Source organism: Centroberyx gerrardi, chromosome 8 (genome assembly GCF_048128805.1).
Source record: "Centroberyx gerrardi isolate f3 chromosome 8, fCenGer3.hap1.cur.20231027, whole genome shotgun sequence".
Taxonomy (NCBI): domain Eukaryota; kingdom Metazoa; phylum Chordata; class Actinopteri; order Beryciformes; family Berycidae; genus Centroberyx; species Centroberyx gerrardi.
The window spans coordinates 29,012,540-29,036,606 of NC_136004.1; the positions used below are offsets into that span (position 1 = coordinate 29,012,540).

Consider the following 24,067-nt stretch of genomic DNA (forward strand, 5'->3'; position numbering starts at 1 on the left):
AGCCTAACTGTTGCGTTATCTCTCACTATTGGTCTAGAAAAGAGAGATAAGTAAGCTGTTATTTCCGTATCAGTCTGGCTCCACATGCCAGCCCACAAAACCTCTAGCCAAAACTCTCCCGGGGCTCCAGATGGCTGCCATGCCATGCTCCATGTGTGATGATGTGACAGGTCAGTGGAGCGCAGAAAGCTCTTTAGCAATCTGAGTGTAAATTGATTTGCAGTCTGAGTGTAAATTCTGGGATTATCACAGCCTCATTAATCCATCCATCCCCACCAATGAGAGACCTGCTTCATTCATAAACCGGAAGTTTTATTTTGAAAGGTGATAAGGGGGGAGTTTTAGGGCATTGGCAATAACAAGTGTTTGCTGTGCATTTGCCAAAAAGTAAAATTTTCATAGGATATCACAGGATATCTTTACACAAAATCTGTGGGTAGCAAATGATTGTATCAACGTTGTCCAAGTTGGTCATATTTTAATGATACTAAATTTGCTAGGTAATCAAAATGCCACCTATCAACCACACCAAAAAAACCCTGCTCATTAAAAAAACAACGCTCATTACGGTTAAGCACCAAACCTGCCATCCCATCCAACTTTTCTAGATCATTGCGCTGAGAACAATGTTTCCCTGCTGTTTTATTGATCAAAATTTTATGAGGGACAGCTTAATTAGGGCTAAATCTGGTCAAACCTTGACGTCAGTGGTCCTGCACAGTTTCAGAAGATCAAGATGAGTCAAGTCTTGCATGATATCTGCTTTGAACTACTTTTTTGAAGCAGTTTTTTCTTGAACGCTCAGCTGGGACGGCACCTTGGTTCCATACATGCTGTAGTGTTTGTCCACATTCAGCTTAAACACCCCGCCTTTGTTTTGTTTCTGCTGAGTGAAATCTACACTTTTTTTAGAAAATATACGGTAACATCACCAGAAACCATGTTGTTGTTTTTGTGAGGCACATGCTGAAAAAACTGAGCTTACACAGATCATCTCATCTAATGTTTTTTTTTTTTTTTTTTTCCCAGTTCATCCCCATGCCTGTGCTGTATGGAGTCTTCCTTTACATGGGGGTGGCCTCTCTCAATGGAGTACAGGTAAAAGTTTTATTAATTTATTTTCTTATTGTGTATATACAGTATGAGGCATTTTAGCACCTAAGGCACTTTGGGATTGCGGCAGAACAGAATGATTATAAAACTGATGTGCGTATGTTGGGACATACTTTTGCACAAATCTGCAAAAGTGTTTTTAAACAGTTACATTTATAAATCGGAGGGGAGGGAGGGGTCATGTTGAAGCTGTCCGACTGCATTGTTAAGAGTTTATGAGGCTTTATAAGACTAATTACTAATTAATCAGTAACTTTCTTACTTTCCCAAAGACCTAATACTTACCGAATACTACACAAGACGCTTACACAGTGAGATCCAAAAGTATTTGAATAACACTACACCTGTTTTAGCTTTTAGCTCTGTGCTTTTATTACTGTACATTGGACAGGAATTGATGCAATAACAATGAACTTAAAGAACAGATTTTTCAGCTTCAGATTAAGGGTATTTTCAGCCAAACTGGATACCTTTCTAAAGAATAAAACCACTGGGAACCTTCATTTACAGATCCTCATGCTCAGATTGCTGAGCATGTTAAGTTGAAAATATTATAACTTATAGCAAAAGAACACTGTGCTTTATGCAACCTGCATGGAGCAAGATAATGGAGAAATGATAAGTGCTTCCCACAGGCATCTGGTTGGCACTGCTAGCTAGAAAAGAGGTGGACACTGTGTCAGTGTTAGTGAATGGTTGCCACGTCTTAGGTTGCTTTAACCCTCCTATTATGTTTGGGGTCAATTTGACCCCATTCGACATTTAGCATCTCTAAAAACATGATTAAAATTATTTTTTCAGCTTGATACTCAATGACTTTTCCTAATTTCATGGGGAAAACTGGTAAACATAAAGTGTAACATGATGATATGTTTTCAAGGTCCTGTACACACTTCGTATACAACGGTGTCATTTTGACCCCAAACATTACGCCTTATAAAACCAGACAAAATATAAAAGTTTTACACATATTTTCTTTCTCTTTGTTTTGACTGATAACTGAAGGAACTTTCCCATGCAATTGTTGATCTTTAAAAAAACATTCCCATGCTTTAGGGCTCTAACATATGCCCTGCTATGTGTTTTATTGAATTTTATCGAGTTTTATCTCACCTGAAGATTTTCTGCCAATGAGGTCCTGTCACAGCTCTTTGAAAGACTATTTTGGTGACTGATTTACTTTTTATTCGTGTATTTTTCATTATTGACTAACTGCTATGTGTTACTTGCTGATGTTCTGAAGTGTAAACGTGGGTAACACTTTCAATTACAATCATTTTTTGTAGGTTTGGGTTTGTAGGTTTTTGTAAGATTTTATATTGAACTCTTTCTGTCTCTCTCTCTCTCTCTCTCTCTCTCTAGTTTATGGATCGTCTCAAGCTGCTCCTGATGCCAGCGAAGCACCAGCCTGACCTGGTCTACCTGCGGCACGTTCCCCTGAGGAAGGTCCACCTCTTCACCTTCATCCAGGTCCTCTGCCTGGCGCTGCTCTGGATCCTCAAGTCCACTGTGGCTGCCATCATATTCCCTGTTATGGTAAGGGGACATCTTGCATTTTACTTGGTTTGACCCATAGTTGTTTCCGTGTGACCGATTATTGTTTATAGCATTTTTCTTTTACTTGCAGTGTATTTGTGTTTTTCTTTATGCTCATACTATTTCATGTAGTAAAGTGTCTTTGAATATCGAAAGCAGTATTCAAATAGTATTAGTATTGTTGTTATTATTATTATTGATATGTTTTTTTTTTTAACACCAATACAATATCTGATATTTTCTGCTGATATATATAATACCTTTAAATTTCAAAATTTTTATGCCACCCAAAATTACAAATATTCAGTGTTTTTCTTCTTGGCTGGATGAAAAGCCTTTGAAGCAGCATTTAGACACTAAAACTCTTCATTGAAGCCCAGACTAATGAAATTCCTTCCTGCAAGTGAAGTTCAGTGTGGAAAAAGAGTTGCAGCTTGTCAGTGTTGAGTGTGAACGGCTGGCTCCAAGCCACAGATAAAGCCAGCACTAATAAGTCAGCTTGACAAGATTAGGCTCTATAAATTATGACTGCACTTACCCGTATTGATATGTTGTTAAAGCTTATCGTTTGTACTCCGAGAATTGCTTATATGAGGGATAAACTAATGATGGCTGTTATGGTCTTTTACATATTTATAGTTCAGGGTCATTTATGGTCACAGTAATACAGACACAGACTTTATCAGGAGTCTTATTGTGCTTTGAATTGTACTTTGTATTGTGGTTATTGTGGCAGGGATGGTGCTGAAGGGAAGGCTTGATAAAGAATCACTCATTGGTGTGAACTGTAATGTAATGTAATCAACTTCAATTGTAGAGCAGATTTGAAAGGTGACCTGTGCATAAATATTACTGATATTTATCAAATTGGTGAGCTACATTTATCAATTTTGTTGCATTTGAAGTACTTAAAAAAAACCTAGTTATTACATTTTGTATTATTAGGCTACATATTGTAATTCAGTATATATTTAGCATAATTTCTGATGTTATTGTTTTTTCCCTAGTAGAAATCTGCATCATGACGTCAGGGTTTGGAACAGCCACTAATCTACTTGTTAAGATGTTCATATGGTGTCTCTCTTTTGTGGCTCAGCAGACTAAAACTCTTGCAGTGTATTTGTGATGTTGTGTGTTAAAGTCTGGCTCAGGAGAGATGTGGCATCTCATAACCTCTGCCTCTAAATTTCCTGCTTTCCTCCAACATATTGCAGAAACACCAGAACATAATCTAAAAAAATGTCCATTTCAGATGTGCAGTAGAGTTCAAAGAGTTCATGACCCCTGAACTCTAGTTCAAGTGCAAGGCCTTTGAAGACTAGACTGGATTTCTTTGATTGCACCTATTCAACAAATAATAATCCCTCTTTGTCCACTCAAATGGTTTTGCTCTGCTGGTTTCAGATCCTTGCTCTGGTAGCTGTCAGAAAGGCCATGGACTACATGTTCTCCCAGCATGAGCTCGGCTTCCTGGACGACGTTATCCCAGAGAAGGACAAGAAGAAGAAGGAGGACGATAAGAAGAAGAACAAGAAGCGGAGCAGCATAGACAGCGACGTTGAGGATGTAAGGGTTTCATCATTGCAGTTTCACTCTACACAGGGAATCAAGTGTTAATCCTTTATGGCAAAACCTCCAACAAGCAGCTATTCAGAAACTTTACACATGTGATGAGGAGAAAGTGGTGAGTGTGGGTATGAAACAGGCAGTGGCAGACTGGGATAAAAAAAAAAGTATTATTATAAGAGATATCACCAATTTTTTTTAGAATCTTGAAAATGAAGTTGGGGTTTTATATATGGGGTGATGCCTTTTAGCTAAAAATATATTATCTATATAATATCACTTTTAGCATCAGTTGTCCTCTCTGCCCATAAATGTCTCAGCAACTAGAAAATCCCGACTTTCCCTGTCACATTTACCCCTTGTTTATATCGTTCATGCACCTGAAAGCAGCATAATGTTCATCTGTTAAATCAATTTATGCACGGCGCAATCAGTCTGTTATTGTCAGCTCAGCTTATGGAAAGTTGGCGGAGGCAGAAAGATGAGCGATGAGACAGAAAGATGGACTCATGAGAAACGTGAAATCGAAAGTGGGTGCCTCCGATCGCAGATGTTTCACTGAATTAAACGCGAAACCTCAATGAACCTCAGTAGTAAATTCCCCTCTACGTCTGCTCTTGCCGCTGATCAGACCAAATCCCCTGACTTGACTTACTTCTGAAGACAGTTGAATGCCGGCGTCTCTTCTTTCCTCGAGTCACAGGACCGAGAACAGAGCCTCTTTTCTTGAGCTGCCGCCATGTCAGTTTCTTCCAATGGTTCTTTACATGATACCAAAGTCTGTAACCTTGTCGTCAATCTGTGAGTCAGCCTCCATCCCTGCTCTCAACTGCCGGGTTTTCTTCCTTTACCACGGGATGCTGACCCAAAACAGGCCTGCAGACGTCTATTTCCTCCTTACAGCTGATTTCCCAAAGCTGTGGCACAGTCTTTCCTTCATTTTTAGCAGCTGTACATCAGTTCCCGAACGAGTATAGATGAGACAATTTCAAAATACATAGGATGTGACATAATTCCCTCATGCCGTAGCCTTGGATAAACACAGAAACCGAACCCAGATATTAAATAGAAAGGTCCGAGTGCCACTGTTTCAGCATTTCAGTGATTATGATTATAAATGCAGCATGTCTTGCTACTGTCAGTGAAGAAATTGGTCTCTCTCCTCTTCTGCGATGGATTTCTCCCTGTATGATTGTTGAACGTCTCTCGGTGCAAAATGGCGGCTCTAGAAAGAAGCCGTCGTTCTTTGATTCTGAGGGACTGACATCAAAGACGTTTACTGTTGATGGTGTTGATAGTTGAGAATTTTTTTTTGCTATCTAACTCCATTGTAGCTGTGCTGGAAATATCTTTAAGTTTATGTTTGGCCAATTATCCGCAGAAATAATGAAAATATACCACCAGAAAACAACAAAATGGGCCGAGAAATGCAAGTTACATCGCCAATAGGTGTTCTTTTAACGGTGTGTTAAGTGTTTTAAGGTGGATTTTTCCTTTAGGGTTAGGGTTAATGTAGTCAGCGAAGGTCCTCACAAGTACAGTATGCGTGTGCGCTTGACGCTGCATTCATAATAACTCACCTACACCCCAAGTCCCATTTCAGGATGTGTGTTTCCTTTGCTGTCTCTCCTACAGTCTGACTACCCTTACAATGAGAATGTTCCCAGCATTAAAATCCCCATGGACATGATGGAGCAAGAGCCTTTCTTAGGTGATAAGGCCTGTGACAGTGAGTAGACCCAAACCACCTGCAACGCTGGAGGAAAGACCCTCTTCCTCCTCCTCCTCTTCCTCCTCCTTCTCCTCCTCCTCCTCCTCCTCCTCCTCCTCCTCCTCACTCCTGCTCTGCCGCCTCTCTCAGCCTCTGGTGACTTTTGTCTTTCACTAAGAGGAGAGTGTCATTGCCTGTTTCTCTCTCACTCACTGCATGATATTAACACGTTTTTTTGATTTCTCTCTCCGTTTTTCTCTCTTTTCTCGTTCCTTCATACCGGGCCTGTGCCGTGTTCCAAATCTGCATTTGAATTAATCATTTACCTTGTTGATTTCTCGCTGGCTTGATATAACCTTTCTTGTTCTTAACGTCTTAACCTGCAGTGTTTGTTGTGCTGTCACAACAAACTGTCATGGATGTTTCTAAGGGTTTTGTGATATTTCGTCCTCGTCTCGGAGAAATGTACACGCACTGCTTGTTGAGCTTGTTTGTGTATTGCATACAGATATCAGTTTTATATTAAAAAAAAGTGTGTTTGTATTATTCATAAATAGTACACAGACCATCTATTTTTGGTCATTTTACTATGTTAATGTAAAAACAGTTAACAGAAGAATGGCTGTTATGCAGGTGTTACATACTGATAATACTGTACTGTTGACTGACTTGAAACCAATTAGTGGATTTAGGTAGAGCTATTAATTAGCGACTAACTCTTAATTGGCATCTACTCAAATAAATGTACGAAAACTAATTTATACGTTAGAATGCATAATAACTACTTGGACAGAAAATGCCAACTAACTACCGTGTATTATCTTTACTAACAGAAGTTTGTCTGATTTTGTCCAACCCAGCAAACAATTTGACATTGAGTAGATGTTTATTCCACCAAAATCAAAGTAGAGACGATGTCTGTAGTCGTCCATCGCTGCTGCCTGCACTGATGGACATCTGTCTGATATCAGTTCAAAACAGTTTCCAAAGCTGTTTTAATATGAATTCTTACCGTGCCATAGTAAGATGTTGTGAAAATGTTGTGCTTGTTTGTCCTGTCTGTCAAATGCTTGCTGGGAAAGTTAGCACCTTTGACTGGGAATGATAGCACAGCACTTAAACTAGAGAGGCTGATATTTGATTTGATATTTGATATTTATTTGCTACGCTACAGCAGGTAGCTCTACTAAATAGCAAATATTTTGTCAGGTTGAATAAAAGTTGATCAGTGCATTAGGACTAAGATTTTTCAGAAGCATTTATGTGAAATTTGATGATGACTTGAGGATGGTGAGGAGGAGTCTAGACCAGTGGTTCTCATCCATTTACCATGGAAGCCCAAGAGAAAAACCTGATGAAATCCTGCAGATTGGACCTCCATGTCACATGGTGAAGAACCACTGGTGTAGATGGATGTAAAACTTCGAAGCATGCATCAGACAGGACGTATTAGTTGTCTACATGTAGACTAATGGCTGGACAGTAACGTCTGTTTCTCCCTCTGCAGGAGAGAAGTCCCCATCTTTCCTCGAACACCACACATCGTGCTGAGCAGCTCCGCTTCTACAAGGCCAACTGCTTGTCCAGGTGAGGCTCCGGTGTGTTTGGCTTGTGTTGGTGTGTGTGGGGATGGGGAAGCAGGTGTATGTGCAGGTTACAGGTTCAGTTATACAAACATCTCTCAGAGGCAGAAATAATTTTATTGAGTTAAATCTCAATGGGCGGAGCCAAAGAAGCAGTTGTTTTTTGGAGTGAAAGTAGCTAACTGGCAAACTTGAATGGCAAAGAAGGAACTCTAGTCAAAATGTAAATAAAAATATAAATGGCAATTTTCATTCATTCCTGACCATGACATCATGATGTTGGAAGGTCAGCAGCTAGCTAACTAGCTTACCTAGACAGCTATAGGCTAGTATGGCTAGTTTGAACTTGGAAGGTCAGCTAGGCTAACTAGCTAACGTTAACCTAGATAACTTAGTATGGACAGATTGTCTTGCCTCTTGCCTTTTTCACTGGGCTTCAGTCTAATGTTACTTAGACAGAAAAATGTTGGTTCTTTGGCTCCGCCCATTGAGGTTTAACTCGGCCAATGAGATTATTTCATACCTTTGTGTTCATATACACTGCATGGGTTGTATGCTCAAAGCTTAAAAAATATACTCATTGCTTGAAATTATGTTCACCAAAGTAGTATATATATATAAAGTTTGTATATCGTTCGCAGTGTCCCAAACTGCACTGAGCTATTTTTAGATTGCTCTTATCCTTTAATCTCAGTTTGATCTCCTGGCAATGACGCAAAATGTACATTTCATTCAGACAAAAGGAGCAAGACACAAAACAATCATCCACTCACTGTAGATATGCTAAAAGTAAGGTCACCCAGACTTAGATTAGCAAAGCCAGTCAAGACAGCCAATAAGAGATCAAGACCAGAAACTCAAATACGCAACTAGAAAACAGATAGAGTTCAGTGCAGCAAATTAAAGAACGACCTGTGCTCTTATTTAACCTGGATGTGAGAGCAGTGATGGGCTAGAACTGGCTAGCGCGTCACTGATTCTAGATCAAGGCTACGTTAGCTTGTGTGATAAAAACATGCTCTGGTTCATACAGCACATATCTGTCTGTCTGAATTAAGAGAGATTTGGTTTAAAAACAACATTGATATGAGCTTTAGTGTAGACAATCAGTCTTAAGAGGCAGAACAACCCTTGTTTTCTGCCTTCTCTGGGTCAATATTGGGAGCAATCATTGTTGTGCACAAGAAGAGATTATTTTACTACATCATGCCCACAGCCTCTCATGATGACCAGGATACATGGGTCATACATACAGGGGCAGATTTTGTTTCCGTATACCCCATCTGTTCTACGACTGATGCCATAATGCTGACGAAAGTCCCATTCGGAGAGGATTAGTGTTCAGGACAATGTGTGAAAAGCAGCTGTGGTCACATAACGTCTCTGATGTCAACGACCAACTTGCAAGGATAAGAGATCTTTGTAATTTGGTCTCCAGATTGCAGAGATCGGAGCAGCTAGTTGGCCTTGGTTCACGTTGGTTCACCTTTGTTGATTGGCTTTAAAAACATTACTTTAAACAAAACTGTCACATGTTCTACATATGATACTGTAGGCTATATACACCTACCTAGAGCTGCTTCAGTGCTTTTGATCATCTTCTTCTGATCAGTTTTACTTTCTTTGAATTAAAGACCTATTTGATGTTGATAGACAAAATCTAAATCTTTTGAGTGCCTCCATGCTGATGAAAAAACAGACAAAAATACCTTTCCTTGCAGCAAATGCCAATATAATAGAACAAAATACTAATTGATGTCAATTCGGATTGGAAACGTTTCACCTGATGTTAGTTTTACAGTAGAAATGACCACAGATTAAAAAAAAGAGGCAGGACTTCTCCCTGGAGTGGGGGCATGACCCCGAGAGTCTCTGTCATAGCAGACTCGGACAGGGCAAAAATCGCGTCCATGCTCCGGTAATGATGACATCACCCTGCCTCCCTATCTGGGACTAATCCTGTCCCAATAAGACTACAGCCAAATTGCTTTGTGCTCAGATTGACCTCACATACCCCCAGACCCTGACGACTGATAGTATTCCTGTGATGCCTTGAGGAACCAGAATACAATCCTCCGATACAAACACACACACACACACATTCATAACCAATCTCTAACACATTCATAAGCACACTCCAACTTACTGACTTGTTAAAATACATGCGTAGGCACTGTGTGAGATAAACCGGAATGATTCAAAACATTCATAATGCATCAACTGGCCATAAGCTATATTTATAATTGTGTGATCATGGCTAGCAGCCTCACTGTTTAAAGAAGAGGATTTTTTTGTACAGTTACTACTCCGATAAATCAGTTATTTTCTAAATAGACAGACTCATAACACACTGCTGTCATGACAGAATAAAAACTACGCTAATCACGCAATCAGAGGACTTGATACTAACATTACTAACATTATGCCATAGTCTTTTCTGCAGTTTCAGGACTTATATGAATGTCTAATTTGCATGTTTTTGGTATCGCTATAAAGAAAAAGTTTGATTTCATTTGAACTTATACAAGAAACACAAAGGCCACTGGAGCTGAGGAAGTGACTATGTCCCGATTTTCTTGACTATTTTGGGCTTTTCTCATCTATTGTTTGAGAAAATCCAACTCAACAATACTACCAGAACCCTGAAGTTTCATATCGGACACAGAGGAACATTTAGTCTCATTAGGGAGGCGTTAAAGTCTCATTATGATTACAATTTTGCCTGTTTCCATTTGAACGCTTTGATGCACAACAGGAGTCAAAAAGATGTGCTGTGGCATTTTGACAATAGGAATATTATATGTTCCAGGTATTCTTCACAAAATCTCTTTGTGAGCTTCATCAATTTCAATTTTGTCTTGGCGCTTTCTGAGGAAATATTACCCTACCCGAAAGTTTGCTTATGTATGACGCCGTTTTAGGGCCACTATAAGAAAAATAAAATACTAAGATTGAGAAAAAAGTCATAGTATTACAAGAATATAGTCGGAATATTTTGAGAATGAAGTCAGCTCAGTACCATGAAACTAGCCACACTTTAATTTCTGGTTTGGTCGCCGAAGGGCATTTTCTTTTCAAAATAAAAGCCCTACTACTTTTGCAATTGAGCAAGGTAATCATAACTGAACATACTGTAAATTCCCCTTTAAACAACAAAGTGAACTGCTCCTCTTCTCTCTTACTGCTGATAATTTATTCTTGAAATATGACTTTATTCTCGAAATATTGTGACTTTTTTCTCGAAATTACGACTTCATTCTCATAATATTGTGAATGTTTTTTCCTCAAAACATGACTTTTTTTCTCGAAATATTAGATTTTTTTTAATTTTTTTTTTTTACCGTGGCCCTAAAACGCCATCATATAAGATGTACAACTGTGTCTGTCCAAATGTGGTAACAGTGGATCTCCTCTGTCTTCCAGCCCTGAGATGAGTCCGCTGAAGTCTGTGCCTCAGATTAGAATAGACATGGACCCAGACGACGACGACAATTCATTCTACTGGAAGAGCAGAGGGTCTGAAACGTCTCTGTAGGAGAGCTGACCCGCATCCTGAAGCACCCAAAACAAAACTCTCTCTTTTTTTCCTGTCTTTTTTTTTTTTTTTTTTAAATACTCTTTCTAAAATCCATTCCATGATCACAAGACTTTGTTCTGAATAAGTGGTACGAAAAAAAAAAAAGGGAATGCACAAATAAAAGAAGAACGGATAGAGACACTGAAGAAAACTTTTTTCTATGAAGGAAGCCATTTTAGGAGTAGCCTACTTTTTTTTTTTTCCCCCGCTGATTTTTCCGTAGTATTTCCTCATGATTCCACTCTAGATGATCTTTGTGTCTGACTTACTCAAACACTGATAAATGTAACTCCTTACTACTCTTCTATGCAATTCCTCCCACATATCGCTGATTGATAGTAAATGCTGCAGCTCTTTCTGACCATGCATGGAGTGTCCTCCCTGCTCTTTTTATATATATATATATATATATATATCATCTCTCTGAATTTTTATATCAATTGAATTATTCTAATGACATTTTCCTGTAGCAGGAAAATAATAATTTCTTTTCATAGCTCTACCTCTCGTTCTAGATTCAAAGCTTATTATGAAAAAAACGCAACATGTTGATTTTTGAGGCAGCATGGGGTTTTGATATCGTTACTTTTCTCTCTGTCCTCTTCTTGTAGAGTGCTTTTAGTTGAAATGATTCAAGAGATTAATTGTATTAAGGCTTATGGAAGAAATATGTGCAAAATAGAGATACAGTACACCTATGAAATGAAATGGTAAGTTAATTAACAGTTAATTTAACGATGCATTTGTTTTGTTTTGGTTACGAGATAAACATTTTTATCACTTTTTTGATGCAATTTTGATTGCAACACCTTGTACTTGTATTGTTTCTATTAAACAATTTGTGAATCTTTCTTTCACATGTTCACTTCAAAGCTTTTGTTACTTGTTAAACTGAAATCATACATTTCTTTTTTTTGTTTTTTGTTTTTAATGACTGTGTTGTGCATGTGTTGGTAACCTGTTTTCTTTCTTGTGTCCTTCAATTTGCTTCCATGGGTAGAAAACAGTCCTGAGTTTCATAATCATCTGACTTTCCTCAGCCAAACTTAAACTCTACTAGAAATGCATATCATTTAATTGCTTGTGCTGCACAAAACACTTTACCTAAGTGGCTTATAAGAGAATGATCTGGACTGAAATTCATGTGATAATGATTTGACAAGGGATTATGAGAAGGGAATCAAATCCAAGTAAGCTCCTTGGAACGGGACGGCTTCGCTCCTTCAGTCAGCAGCAATCGTGTTTCTTTGCCGTCTCAATTGCTGTTGGAATTGAATCGAATGTGAAAATGGGATCACCTGTTTTTTTTTTTTTTTTTTCCCCTCCCTAAAACAAAACATTCACGGTTGTTTTTCGGATCTAATCTCAATCTGCAAACCCTGAGGCAGAAGATGCTGCACAGCTCTCCTCCAAATTCACTCCATTTTCCCTCAGTCACACAGAGGGAGTTCAGCCTGTGAGGTCGCTGTAGGGAGGATCCACTTAAAATCGGCCACTAGATGCCAAAATGGCTACTTGGGCACTGTGTGGCATTCCAATATCCTCACCTTGTTTCTAAAAGGCACACTGGTGCATGTTCTCCCCTGGATTGTAAAGACTGATGCACTGTCAGAGCTGATGTTCGTGAGCTGGTCTTTAAGTCCAGGAGCAGGTTTTGATGTGAAAGTCTTCCACTCTCCTCAGCACCACTATAGACAACCTGAGTCTCTGTGTGATCTATGAGCCGCCTTCTTCCTTTGTAAATCATGTACATAGAGGCATGTTGGCACACACCAAAATGCAACAAGTTACTTTTTACCATCATGGTCATTGTGTTTAATTTGTTTCTTTTTTTGTTTTTTGTTGGTTTGTTTGTTTCAGATATCAACACATCAGCAGAAATAATGGTGTAATTTATACTCTGTTCTCGACATCAGTGTTTTAGCCATGAACAGCAAAGAGTGGAAACAAGTGTGACTTATGTCTGGGACATATTATTCGGGGAGTTGCTAGTTTAAGTCTGTTGTATAAGCATGTCGGACAAAAATCTATAACATAAAATGAGAAACTAAAAGTTAATTTTAGTGTATGAAATACTGATACATTTTGAATTAACTTTTTGTGACTTTTTAGAACAAGTGAAATGGTTTATTTTAGAATTTATATTTTTCAAATGAAATGTATATTGAAAATAAACAGAATTATCAAACACACAAGGTGTGCTGCTTTTCAATCAGAGGGGACAAATCCGTGAAAACTAAAGAAAATCAACTTTGTTTCAGACCAGGGATGAGCAGAGTGAATAAAACTTTAAGAAATACCCCAAAATTGTGCAAAAATGTTATCTTAGTTCACATTATCTTACTATCTAAAACCAATATAATACAATTTTAGTGTTATTTGAGAAATAATGTATTCTATTATCAAACGATTTGCACATTTTAGGAAAAACAAACCTGTTATATACTATATATGATATAAAAACTTAAATTTTGATACAGTATAATCAGTTATACCATGTAATGTGACAGTATAATAACAGTACATTATGATACAATATTGCAATATGTTTCTATATTACACATAAGTCTTCCCCTATATATGTAAACATGTCTGTCAGGTGTCTTCATGCATCTTAATGGGATTTTAGACTTTCCTTCAGCATTATGTGAGTTAAGTGTGAAACTGTTGCCTCATTTCTAGCTGCTATTAAAGTCCAGTGTGGTGGAAATACAGAGGTGCTGCTCTGCTTATAGGAAATACCCTCATGTTTCTTCAGATAACAAGGCCTTTTATCATAAATCATTGACAGATAACGAACACACACACACACACACACACACACACACACACACACACACACACACACACACACACACAGCATTACAGTCGATTGTTGACTGAGTTTATTAGTCCTTCATCCCCACACCTCATTCTGCCCATGGAAGTATTATATTATTATATGATCTATAGATTCTGCCCCCCTCACAGGGTTTTATAGCTTCCTGGTGGAGATGTAGCGCCTCATGATTAGTGAGTCAGTGACTCCCCCTGGTGTCTGTCCAGCAGTATTACAGATGCAGACTGCAGGTCTGCCTCCCTCCTCCACAAGACTTTCAGATAGTTGACTTCAGTAGAGGTTCGGTTTCCTCAGTGAGACTTCCTCAGGCTGGAGTGACAGTACTCGCCTGGAAAGTTACTCAAATTTAAATAAAAATATAGCACACTAAAAGTTTTTTTGATTGAAAATCCTAATGTGTTCCAAAGCGGACCCCTTGGCAATAATACAATTTAATAAAGAAATATTATTATTCATTTTTTTTATTCTTGCCAGTGGGTCAAATTTGCATACAACGCATACAATTTTAAATTATAATTGTAATTACTATAATAATTATGACTACTACTACTACTACTACTAATAATAATAATGATAATGATGATAATAATAATGAAGATTTCATGTGCGCCAAAATCGGCCCCCTGGCAATAATACAATACATTTACAAATATTAAAATAATAATGATAATAACTGGGCACGATTATATGGTATGCAACTTAGTCCAAGATGCCCCTGGGTTGCCCCTTTTTAATCATATCAACAAAAACCTAATATTACAGGAGGCAAAGTGTGTAGCCAGTACTCTAAAATTAAATTTAGGCATACTAAAGAGGGAGTAAATACTCAAAATGTTACTGAAGTAGAAGCAAAACTGCAACATTTGAAAAGTAACATTACTCAATCTGGCCAAGCAGAGAACTGACAGTAGATTTAATGATATTACTCGGTCCAATCAGAAGCGTTCCAGTTTATTATGGTTCGGTTCATGACGTAACAAAATGACCTGAAATGCACAAATCCACTCTGAATGAACTGACCGCATCACATTCCTCCACATCAGACAGGCACCGCTCTGCTCTGCCACTAGAGGACTAACAAGAGCTGAGTGAGACAGTAGAGGAATTATGGTGTGTGTGTGTGTGTGTGTGTGTGTGTGTGTGTGTGTGTGGAGGGGGTAATGAATATATAGGAGGATAATCACAGACAGAGAGCGATGAAAGAGGGAGCAAATGATGGAGAGAAATGACTTCAAGTGTTCATAACATTTAACCTGGGGAGGAGCTGGACAGCTGCCACCCACCAAGAATACACTGTTGAATTATAAAGACAGAACACAATGGAGTAGAATAGAATAGATGACATTCCAACCGACAAGATAAGTATATATAGATATAGACATATAGATATCTACTATATTATTAAGCTGTTGCCTCTCTGCTCATGTGGAAAGAGAGCAGTGACTATACTTAATCAGAGTGTTGCAGCAGTGAACTCTTACAGTTTGTGCTTACTGACGTCAGCTGGCACCGTTTAGCTCACAGGAAGCATTTACTGTTCCAATTCTGCTGTTAAAACAAGATTAGGGACATATTTTACTGCTGTGATCCTCACCATCCTGTCGATTTCTAAGTAAAACAGGTGAGATGATTTGTCAAAGAAAATTAAATGAGTTAATGAATGTGAAGAGACTGAATGCGGTGCTTGTAAATGCTCATTTTGTTGTAATGCAAAGGTTTGAAATGATAAAGTTATTAATATAACCCTGGTGCCCTGAAACAAGGGAGGATGCACAACTCACTCTCTGTGGCAGGAGAGCTGTGCAGACCCAGTGTGAAGTCTATACAGTCACACCCAGAAGGGCTTTTAAAGGGGGATGAAACCCCAAACTCACTTTTGTCAGCTGTCAATCAATGTTCAAGGCAATTTTATAATGCAACACATGCATCCATGACAATGCATCGCATAATGTTGGATTTCATGCGCAAGTCTCGGCTTTTTGACGCCAACTAGTGGTGGAAAAAATATTCTCGAAATGATGACGTGTTAGTGGGTATTCCACATTCATCCATCATCATAGATATTCAGACTGAATGGCCATTTCCTTCCCAGTCCGTTATTCAGCCCGAGATTTCCTCCTCGTTAGCCGTTTTATGTGTGTGTGTGTGTGTGTGTGTGTGAGTGTGTGGATCGATATTGACAAAAGTTTTGTTTTTGCAAAGACAATATGTTAAGGGTTTGGGGTTAGGGTAAGGGGGTTAAGGGGCTGATTTCAACAAATCTATTCTGCCGAAATGTCAATGTAAAACTGTTGCACGAACTGTTCAAACATTAGCCCCGCCCACAAAGGTGCTGATTGGTTCAAGTTACCACCGCTAACTCCCAGTCCCCCCCCCGATATTGTCGGTCGGTCGGTTGCTCTGTTCACAACCTTATGGGTCACGTGGCTGCAGGGAGTCAGACTGCAGACTCTCAAGTGGGAGACCCGAGTACGCTTCCACAAAATTCAACGTCACGGGGCTGTTAGACTCTCAGTCTTGTTCAGAGTGCATGTTAGCTAACTGGGAAACTTGAATGAACTGATCATTTTTTCTGTCAGTAGCAAAAGATCTCCTCTTGGCTTTTTCACTTCCATGCTGAAAAAAACAGCCCAGACTAAACTTCATGCTCTGTCCCACCTGTCCCCAAGGTTTCCCACCTTAAAGTCACACTGAAATGACTTTTTTGCCTTTTTAGTTCTTTCTAATTATCATACCATACACCTATATACAAAAACTGCCAAAAAAAAAATTTTCTTTGTTTTTTTTCTTGTATTTTTTATAACTAACTCTCACTTTTTTCCTGGAAAGTGGAACTTTAGTGGTGACATCGTGTACCAGGAGGCAAACATAAAAATTCCCACCAATAAAACATCACAGATTTTTTAACAGTCCCGCCCCTCCCATCAAATAAAACTGCCTTTCTCTCTCTAACTGATCTCCCATTGGTTTACACTTTTGAATGATCCCTCCCTGTGTTACATCCCGCCCCGATATCCTGTTCCAACAAGAAATACATCGCATTAAGGCAGCAAGATGCTCTCAAAATGCTGTTTCATCGTGACTTTAACCGGCATCAGACCATCTCTGCCCATCTAAGACCAGCAAAAGACCAGCAGCGCCCATCAGAAACCAGCTCAGACCATCAAACAGCTTTATCCGGTCTAAGCTGGGGTTTTTTTTTTTTCAGTGAACCCAGATGGGGTCCAACGTGTTCACAATGCTTCTGGCGCTCTGCCATGCTCACACATTGCTTGTATTGTTGTTTTGTCATTGTCAAAACAAAGCAGACATGACAGAGAAAGAATCACCGCTCTCCCTGTGTGCTTTCCATCCTCCATCATCCTCTTCACCTTCATCCTCCTCTATTCTCTATTCTCCTCTATTCTGTGCTTGGCTGCAGTGCAGTGTGGTTGAGCGTGCAGACTTCCAAAAGTTGAATAATTTGGCCTGCTGAGAAGTTAAAGGGGCAATATGTAAGATTTTTACAACCCCATAGCACACAATGACCGTAATATTTCTGCAGGGGGGTTGGTAGGCTTGTTGATCAATGCCAGTGACTCAACGATTACTTCAGCAGGTGCTGAGAACTGGTTTTCAAAACCCACTTTCTGGCTTTCAAAGCAAACAAAAAGGTGGAACTAGTGCTACCTGATTAAATAAATCACAGCGAGGGAGTCATTCATTTAATCTGCTCACCACCAGCGCACACAGGAAGGAAAAACCTTTTCCACTGCAAAACATTTGACTCATTCACCTGGTTAGTGGATCAGAATCTTCAACTTTGACACAAAAAAGCATTAGTGCCACTGCAAACAGCCTCTGGGTGGGTTTTAATATATATATATATATATATATATATATATATATATATATATATATACATATATATTTTTTTTTATATCTAATTGACAATTCACAGCATTACTCCTGCCAAAACACACACAGCTCTGCATGTGATCACACTGGAATCAAACCAAATGAGAGTAAATGGCTGAATCATGCTAAAACTGAGTGCGTACATTTTGTTTGACTCAGTATAAATCTCAGAAAACTCTTCAGATCTCACAAAGACAAGAAGAAGCATCACTGGGATAGAAACATCTGCTGCTGACCCTCCACATATAAGATCCCACCGATCTGTAAACTCACTGCTCTCCTGGGGAAGTTTGCTTTTAAATCCATACACATCTTGTCATGAGTGATGAGTGAAATTCATTTTATGTAACAATGTTTTTTTTCTCTCAATGCAAAAAGCCATGTGCGGTCTTCTGATCAGATAGGAACCAATGTTGCCTTTTTTAGGACGTCTCAAGTGATGGATATTGGCTTTGTGGAAACTCACCAAGCAATAATATGCTGCCCTTTCCAAAATCAGTTATCTCTCATATATCAAATGAGCCATGCTGTGAACCGCTGGCTTCTTCAATTCCACCTGGATTACACTTTCATTTCTGCGTGCCATTTACTCACAAAAAGCCATTTCATTGTAATTTGACCTTGAAATGCTTTTCCCTCGGATACATTCTAACGCGTGTTGCCGCCATTATCAACACTTTTATCCAATATAGAATATTGATTTTTAATAGGAAAACCTCAATCCATATTCTTTGTTCATCATGCTTGTCAGAGTGGGTTATTGAAATCCTTTGTACTTGGACACGCCTCGCAGTTTTAAAGCCCTTTAGAAAGTAAATAAATATCTCTGCTTGGCTGGAAACAACTCAAATCCTTTGTTTCTGTGTGTTCAATCTAGTTTCAAAGATGCATTATCTATTCTCTATACAGTATGAAAAGGCTGTAAGCAGAAAGCTGTCAACATTGTTATTAATATAACATTGTTTCCAAAATATGTTTGAGGTAAATGGAGGCAAAATGAGGACAAATCCCATGGGAAGTTTAGAATATGTTGAACGGTCAGATCCCCATCTGCCAGGAAACTGATAGAAGTGACAACGATGATAAACAGTAGATTAGTAGATTATTGCTGATCTATAAAAACAAATACAGTTTAGACATTATTAAACTCTTGTTTGTCATGCATAAGAGGCAATTATATTCTCTTGTGCATTCTGGCGTAATGTAATGGTTGAACGCACGTGCTTATGTGGTAAATATAGGACGAGCGGATCTGCCTGCGTCAGCCTGTTCTTCCGGCTGGCTGCGATAAAACCAATCTGTCACTTCACCGTCCGCCTGTACAGCAGCAGAGCGACACCGGATCTTACTTAGTCAAACGGTGGATGCCGTTGTATTTTCATTTTAATCCAATTTTGATTTCACACCTGAAATAGTGTGGCAAACTACCTGACTCTTAAATAAAGGAAGTCCACTTGGAAAAGGTCGTATGCCACTAAAAGATGAGCAGATATTTTCCTTTCCTTTACCCTACCAGTTAAGAAAAATGTGTGACATGGAAAACACAAGCCACTAATTGAAGGCCTGTGTTATTTTACAACGTAAATTGGCAATACTTGGCTAAAACTGGGAAAGATTAGTCAGCTGTGCTATAATTTAATTCAAATGAGTTCCCAACAGTTGGTATTTTTGCTTTGCAGCTGCCATGGGTCGCATTCTGCTCTGCCATAATAGAATCAAGAGGGAGGAGGAAGCAGGACTGAGTCTCTGCTGCGTCTTCGTCTTCACGTCAGAGCTGCTATGATAAGACACGCATGCAGAAATATCAATGGTGTGTGTGTGTGTGTGTGTGTATGTATTTAACATTGACGTAGGCTGGCTCCCCTGTTTGTCGGTGGGAAAAGGCTTTCAGCAGTGTGAAAGCAGCTACATAACGGCAGCTGAACACTCTCACTCCTCCTAAAATGGCACCTTAGTTGATTGGGGTTGGTGTTCAGTCTGTGTCTCTCTCTCTCTCTCTCTCTCTCTCTCTCTCTCTCTCTCTCTCTCTCTCTCTCTCTCTCTCTCTCTCTCTCTCTCTCTCTCTCTCTCTCTCTCTCTCTCTCTCTCTCTCTCTCTCTCTCACACACACACACCCACAGAGAGCTATGGCACAGCCAGGTGGATATGTACACTCAAAATGACAAGGGTTTGTCTGGAATACATAGAAGAAGAACCATATGATTCTTAGGTGATTTTAATCCATTCTACATACAGTAAATCACCCATACTACAGACTGAGCCTTCTAACAGACCCTTCAGTAAGTAAGATGTGTCTGAACTGTATACTCAGTATTGAGCCTGTTTACTGACTTGGCTACTCTTCCGGCTTTTGTGACTACTAAACTCGGACAGTAACTTGCTCAGTCACATCTGGGTCAGTGTGACTCTGGGTGGTCATGCATGTGGTGAATGAGGCAGCTAGATTACATAATAATATAAAAAAAAAAACTGTCTGGTTTTGGTAAACATCATTCCACTGAAACAGCTTCCCTCACAGTTACTAATCTCTAAATGAATGAGTGTAAAGTGTCTTAGCGCTGCTTGCCTTTGACAATTTCTTCTCTAGTTGGGAGAAAAATCAGGTTGGTGTTTCTCTGGCTGCCTGGGGCTGCTTCTCATCTGTCTGTCACACAGCGCTTCAGTCTCTGAACGTAATTAAGTTCTTTCTGTTTCACTGATTACATGTGGCGTGTCTCAGGGCTCCATCCTGGGTCCTCTTCTGTTGTCATCATGTATCTGTATGTTACCCCTTGGCACAGCGTCTCCTTCCTTCCTTATTGCTACGGCGATAATACTCAGCTGTACAATCCCTGTTATTTTGTGGTATTACACAAACTGATGTCAAAAGACCCTAGCAAACATTTAGATGTTGAATAGATGCAATACATTGAAAACCCGTGTAAATAAAGCACCAAAATGAAAGTTGAGACAACATCTGTAATTGACAAAGCTGCAATGTTCTGGGAAATCGGGACCTAAATATCTTTCTGATATCAGTTCAAAACGGTTCCCAAAGCTGTTTTGGTATGAATTTTTACCTGTGTCATAATTGGAGATGTAGCCTAACTGGTATTACTATGGGTAAAAAACAATAACGGTTATGACACCGGCCCTAATTTTTATTACATGTGACCACCGCGATAACCGACGACTTCTTGGGAGGCAACAACAAACGCAAAAACTCTGTATTTTACATAAATATTTTACATATGTTCTACAGTTTTACAACTTAAAATGTGAGAAATGACTTGCAATTGTTGTGATTTGGCCTGAATTGAAGCATATAGTACTAAGGTTTTCATCTTATTGATAATTATTGAGATAATATGCTATATTGAGATCATTTTGGCCAAGATAATCGCACTATTTTCCATGTCAGGCCCGGTCATAATATGATACTGTGAAAATGTTCTGCTTGTTTTGACGCTGAACTCAGCCGCCTCCTTGCAGTTTGTCCAGTCCCATCAAATCCTTGCTGGGACTGGATGATGCAAAATTTCCCTCAGCTAAAGTCACACCAAACTGAAGTCCTTGTTATTGCCCCGGAGCATGTGCTCAGAAATAAACATAGCCGGGGAAACTGAGCTGTCTCTCGGTCCTTAAATCCTCAGGCGAGGACATCCTGGCAGTCCCAAAGTCTAGACTAAAATCCCAAGGTGATCGGGTCTTTGCCGTCCTGATGCCTTGAATTCCCTATAAACTGTCATCTGAATCACCACTTAAAACAATATTTACTGACACACTGCTGCAAAATTGTGTTTTTGCCTATTCTATTGTATTGGACTGTTTTATTCTTATGTAACTCTATTTTAATTAATGTCTGGCAGTTTCAATTTTTATATTATTAACTTGTATTTATTATTGTTTTAGCATTTGTATAGCATTTTGTAAACCTGTTTTGAAAAAGAATAGATAAATAACATCCTATTCTTCTTCTTATTGTGTGCATATGGGTGCAGGTGTATTTGTGTGTGTGTGTGTGTGTGTGTGCACGGACATGTCCAATCCAACCTGCATCTGAAAGAAGATATTAAAGAACAGCATGTGGGGAACAGAGGTGTGAAGCGAGACATCAGAGGACAGGAGCTTCCTCTGGGATCGAGGTGCCTTGTGTGAAGAGGCTCTAAGTTATTAATTGGCCTCCTGGTTGTTATATTGACATTTCCATTTCAAAAGGTTTTCAGCGGATCCTGATTCCTGTCAGATAAGCTCCAAGATCACCTGGGTTGCAACCGGGCAGCAGCCATTACATCAAAGTATTATGGTCGCTCCTTCTGCACAAGCTCTCTGTTCCGCTTTTGCCTTTGTATGAAAATTGAGTGTCTCTCTCTCTCTCTCTCTCTCTCTGTGTGTGTGTGTGTGGGATGTAATGATAGCTGCTGTACTTCAAACAGCTTGGGCTACTCACCACTGGCAGATTAATCCCTCTCTCAAAGAGGCTTACAGTATAATAATATCAATATCAACAACAACAACAACAAGAAGTTATTCTGTGTTAGATGAATTCCCAGCATCTGAGAACTACGGTATATCACACATTTAGCCCTTTTTTCATTATGTACTCTTCATATATATGTATAGCCATAATTGTATTCTAATAACATGGAGTGGAGGTTGGGGTCTTTAATTAGCACGTAGCCAGCACAGGCATATCAAGCCAGATTTAACATTTAATATTACCTCTATGGCAGATGGCACCATGACAGCGTTTGGGAGAATCTGCTCTCAGGTGACATTATGTTGAATCGTTTTAAGCCTGAATGCACAGAGGAAAAAAGCCCAAAAGCAGCTGCAGGTCACTGTCAAAACCAAGTCAAGTCACATTTATTTACAAAGCGGTTTGTCAGAAAACAAAGAACACAACATACAGGAAAAAACAACGTGGGATAATAAAAAGAGATAGAGTTCCAATAATTTTTAGACTGAAGTCGGCAATATCTTTTAATTGGACTATTTTCACACCAAAAAGTATTCAGTGTTTAGTCTTCTGAGATCTTCTTCCTCCAGAATTTTATTCCTAACAGGCTGGCAACGCCTCTAAAATAACATTTAGACGATCGTGGGACACAAACTCTCTGCTGCACAGTGGAAGGGGAAACTCTGGGATACATTCAGGCTTTCAATGAAGAATCAACTTAGAAAAACATAAGTGAACAATTGAATTAATAAAAGCAGTGTGCCAAGAAAATGTAATTTCATTGCAGGTTTTCCAGACTGTTTTTCTGTAGCCGTGTTCAGTCAGGAACCTCCATCATATCGATATTTAAACAAAAGGCCAATATCGGCAAACCCATACTGATCTAACCCCAAGATGTACATCACAAACTCCATGAAACGGGGTCAGAGCGGTTGTGTGTGTGTGTGTGGATAAAGATAGAAGCGACATTTGCGATGCTAATGAACCCGTGGAGCTGCCAGGAGCCGGAGCCAGCAGCCTTACAGGTGGGGAAAGTGCCACCGGTGTGTGGGGACGTCAGGTGTCACCGAGCGTCTGCAGCGGTGGAGGCCAGACTGTCAGTTGGTATCGGCAGAATTAGACCCCGACGTCTCTGCCGGTCGACATCCAAGCTTCAGTCCTCCTGTGCACTTCTGCTCACCCCATCATCCACCTATCCTGCACCTCTCCTCCACCTGTGCCGCAACAGCCACTGAGGGCCGTTTGTGTTTTTTCTCAAGCGTTTACAAGGGGCATTAAAGGGAAACTTCACCTTAAAACAAGTTGAGATATTTCCAGCGCGGCTACAAATGAGTTTGACAGCAGAAACATCAAGTTTTAGTTTTTCATGTTTTGGTGTCAGTTCCTCAGAATCAAAGAGCGAGAGCCAGAAAAAACAAACTTACTCCCCCCCCCCCCACACACATAGTTACAAACTCTGCTTTATTCTGTCAACGTGTCGGTCCTCCACCTTTTGTCAAGATGTTCAAAATAATAACAGTGTTCTGGGTCTATTTTATACACCTCACCACTGATGGGCTAATCAGCTGCACCTTGTGTGCCCATTAGAATTATGAGAAACCTCCACAGGTTGATTGATCAACAATTCAGAGAGAGAGAGAGAGAGAGAGAGAGAGAGAGAGAGAGAGAGAGAGAGAGAGACACACACAAGGAGAAAACTGAACACCAACCCCAATCAACTAAGGTGCCAATTTACCCCCAGCGCCCACAACAAAGAAGATCTTTTGGAGTGTCGTTTTTTCTCCCAACTTCTTTCTAGAGCCGCCAT

At 39.5% G+C, this 24,067-nt stretch overlaps 1 protein-coding gene across 2 annotated transcripts in view; it reads left to right on the plus strand.

Annotated features, from left to right (window-relative positions):
• The window catches only part of slc4a4a (solute carrier family 4 member 4a), an 80,398-nt gene extending 69,281 nt beyond the window's left edge, over positions 1-11,117 (plus strand). Inside the window, exons 22-27 of one of the 2 annotated variants that reach the window (XM_071917808.2) lie at positions 1,030-1,098; positions 2,476-2,649; positions 4,054-4,215; positions 5,851-5,944; positions 7,434-7,513; positions 10,933-11,117. In XM_071917808.2, the coding sequence (XP_071773909.1) occupies positions 1,030-1,098; positions 2,476-2,649; positions 4,054-4,215; positions 5,851-5,944; positions 7,434-7,477 (543 nt within the window). In that variant the 3' untranslated portion in view covers positions 7,478-7,513; positions 10,933-11,117. The remainder of the gene's footprint in view (positions 1-1,029; positions 1,099-2,475; positions 2,650-4,053; positions 4,216-5,850; positions 5,945-7,433; positions 7,514-10,932) is intronic. The other variant, XM_078285323.1, reaches the window with a different exon arrangement.
• The last annotated feature ends 12,950 nt before the right edge of the window (positions 11,118-24,067 follow it).